At 43.2% G+C, this 2,500-nt stretch overlaps 1 protein-coding gene across 1 annotated transcript in view; it reads left to right on the plus strand.

The window, feature by feature from the left end:
* Positions 1-175: 175 nt before the first annotated feature.
* LOC122264135 (chitinase-3-like protein 1) overlaps positions 176-2,500 on the plus strand; it is a 6,468-nt gene continuing 4,143 nt past the window's right edge. Inside the window, exons 1-4 of the mRNA XM_043032862.2 lie at positions 176-297; positions 1,087-1,229; positions 1,907-2,059; positions 2,477-2,500. The exon at positions 2,477-2,500 is cut by the window's right edge and continues 108 nt beyond it. Coding sequence (XP_042888796.2) covers positions 246-297; positions 1,087-1,229; positions 1,907-2,059; positions 2,477-2,500 — 372 coding nt within the window. The 5' untranslated portion in view covers positions 176-245. The remainder of the gene's footprint in view (positions 298-1,086; positions 1,230-1,906; positions 2,060-2,476) is intronic.

Genomic DNA, 2,500 nt, shown 5'->3' on the forward strand with positions numbered 1-2,500 from the left:
TGTAGAGTGAAACAGATAGAGTAGCCGAATTTACACAAGATATCGAACGAACGATGCTCCAGGTAATCACCAGAGTTCAAAACTATATCACCCTTCCTCCAAGAGTTCTGGCAAACGGGCTCCTCATAAGGAAAGGGGTGCGCCAGAGACGACCCGAACACCCCTACAAGATAAGGCCAAAGATAAGACAAACCCTATATAAATACTTAGTTGAAGGCGGACGATCAGTTGTACCAACAATCACCATGAAGCTCCTTAGCCTTCTGCTGGTGTTTGGCCTCGGGGTTGCCAGCGCAGGTTAGTTCACTTGGGGAATTTGTTCTTGGAGAACCAGCATACAATTCGTCATGAACAAAAGGGGAGGGGGGTGGCTGGACTCGATCTCCTTGGCCTGACCCACCTTAGGCAAAGGCCGAGGGTTGCGGTCACGTGACCACGCACTTTAGGTCATCGCTGGGCATCCACCAATGGGCATCTCCCTTTCAATTCCTGTTGGGCTACGTCGACTTCCCACCAATGGGCTGTCAACACCCAACGCGCCTAGGAAGCTGAAGAGGCTTGGCGGTGTGGCTTGGCTTGGTCAGGTCACGTGGCTAGAATCTTGGGAATGTTTACTGTACAGGAATGGCTTTTTGTTCAGGCTGTAGCGCTTTCGTAATCAATATTTTGTGAAAATCTGATTTGATTATTAGGACCTACCAATTATCAGTTCAATCTAAATTGCTGATGAATATCTAAGATCAAATAAAAATGTCACAATCGACAAAAAATAAGGAAAATCGTCAGTTTCTAAAACATATGCAAACCTTTGATAATCTATAAAAGAAATCTGACGCTAACGCACTTTCCATTGTAACTATACAATGATATCTAGTGGATCATAGTGTAAATGAAAAGATCATGTACATTCCAAGTGGAAATGGAATAATAAAACAAACAAGGTATAAACATTTGCAAAACGAAGCCAAAGCCAACATTCGGATGACAAATAAAAAGACAATCAAACGTTCGGAAAAAAAAAACACAAAAAAAAAAAAAAAAAAAAAGAGATCTAACAAACCATTCGATTGGTCTGTCAAATTCCAGAAAAGGTAGTGTGTTACTTCGGGTCTTGGTCAGTGTGGAGACCTGGCGATGGCAAGTTCGACGTGGAGGACATCGACCCCTTCCTGTGCACGCACCTCATCTTCGGCTTCGCTGGGCTGAGCAACCACACTTGGACCATCGAGGTAAAGACACTCCAGAGATTGAACTTTTTTTTTAGGGGGGGGGGGGTGATAGAAACAAGAAGAGGGATAAGAAGAGAGAGATGGAGATGGAGAGGGAGGGAGAGAAGGAGAGGTAGAGGGAAAAGGAGAGGAAGAGAGAGAGAGAGAGAGAGAGAGAGAGAGAGAGAGAGAGAGAGAGAGAGAGAGAGAGAGAGAGAGAGAGAGAGAGAGAGAGAGAGAGAGAGAGAGAGAGAGAGAGAGGTCAGCTAAATCGAAGGTAGACTTTCTTTTAAAATGTAGACATTTTCGAACTTTTTTCTGTTATAACATAAGAGAGAAAAGGAGAGAGGGAGTAAAAAACTGAGAAAGAAAGAGAGAGATAAGAGGGATAGAGAGAGAGATAGAGAGAGTGAGAGGGAGAGGGAGAGGGAGAGGGAGAGAGAGAGGGAGAGGGAGAGGGAGAGGGAGAGGGAGAGTGAGAGAGAGAGTGAGATTGAGACAGAGAGAGAAAGAGAGAGAAAGAGAGACAAAGAGAGAGAGAGAGAGAGAGAGAGAGAGATCTTACTAACGGCACAAAAAATCGAGATTGAGAATAATTGCAAATTTTGATTTTCTAATTCATTAATCTCTCGAGAGAAGGATAAAGAAACGTAACTGGAGCAGAGATGTTTTGAAACCATCTTTCTTTCCCTTGACAGGTTTTGGACGAGTGGAATGAACTGTGTCCAGGCGACCAGGGTGGAAACAACTGCGCCTACGATAGGTTTGTTGCTCTGAAGCAACTGAACCCGGAATTGAAGACCATTCTGGCGGTCGGCGGTTGGAATGAAGGCTCCGAAGATTACTCTGTGGTACGTTGGTAGTCGCTATGGCTAGTTTTAGTATTGGTATCTGTCCGTGTTCCGCTGAGGTTGGCATTGAATGAGAGAGAGAGAGAGAAAGAGAGAGAGAGACAGACAGAGAGAGAGAGATACATACATACATACATACATACATACATACATACATAAATATATATATATATATATATATATATATATATATATATATATATATATATATATATATGTGTGTGTGTGTGTGTGTGTGTGAGTGTGTGTGTATGTATACTCACACACACACAAACACACACACACAAACACACACACACACACACACACACACACACACACACACACACACACACACACACACACACACACACACACACACACACACATATATATATATATATATAAACATGTATACGCAATGTACATTTCGTGCAGATGTCCGGCGACCCCGCCAAAAGG

Source organism: Penaeus japonicus, unplaced genomic scaffold (genome assembly GCF_977035675.1).
Source record: "Penaeus japonicus unplaced genomic scaffold, GWHDUDI00000001_assembly GWHDUDI00000006, whole genome shotgun sequence".
Classification (NCBI taxonomy): Eukaryota; Metazoa; Arthropoda; class Malacostraca; order Decapoda; family Penaeidae; genus Penaeus; species Penaeus japonicus.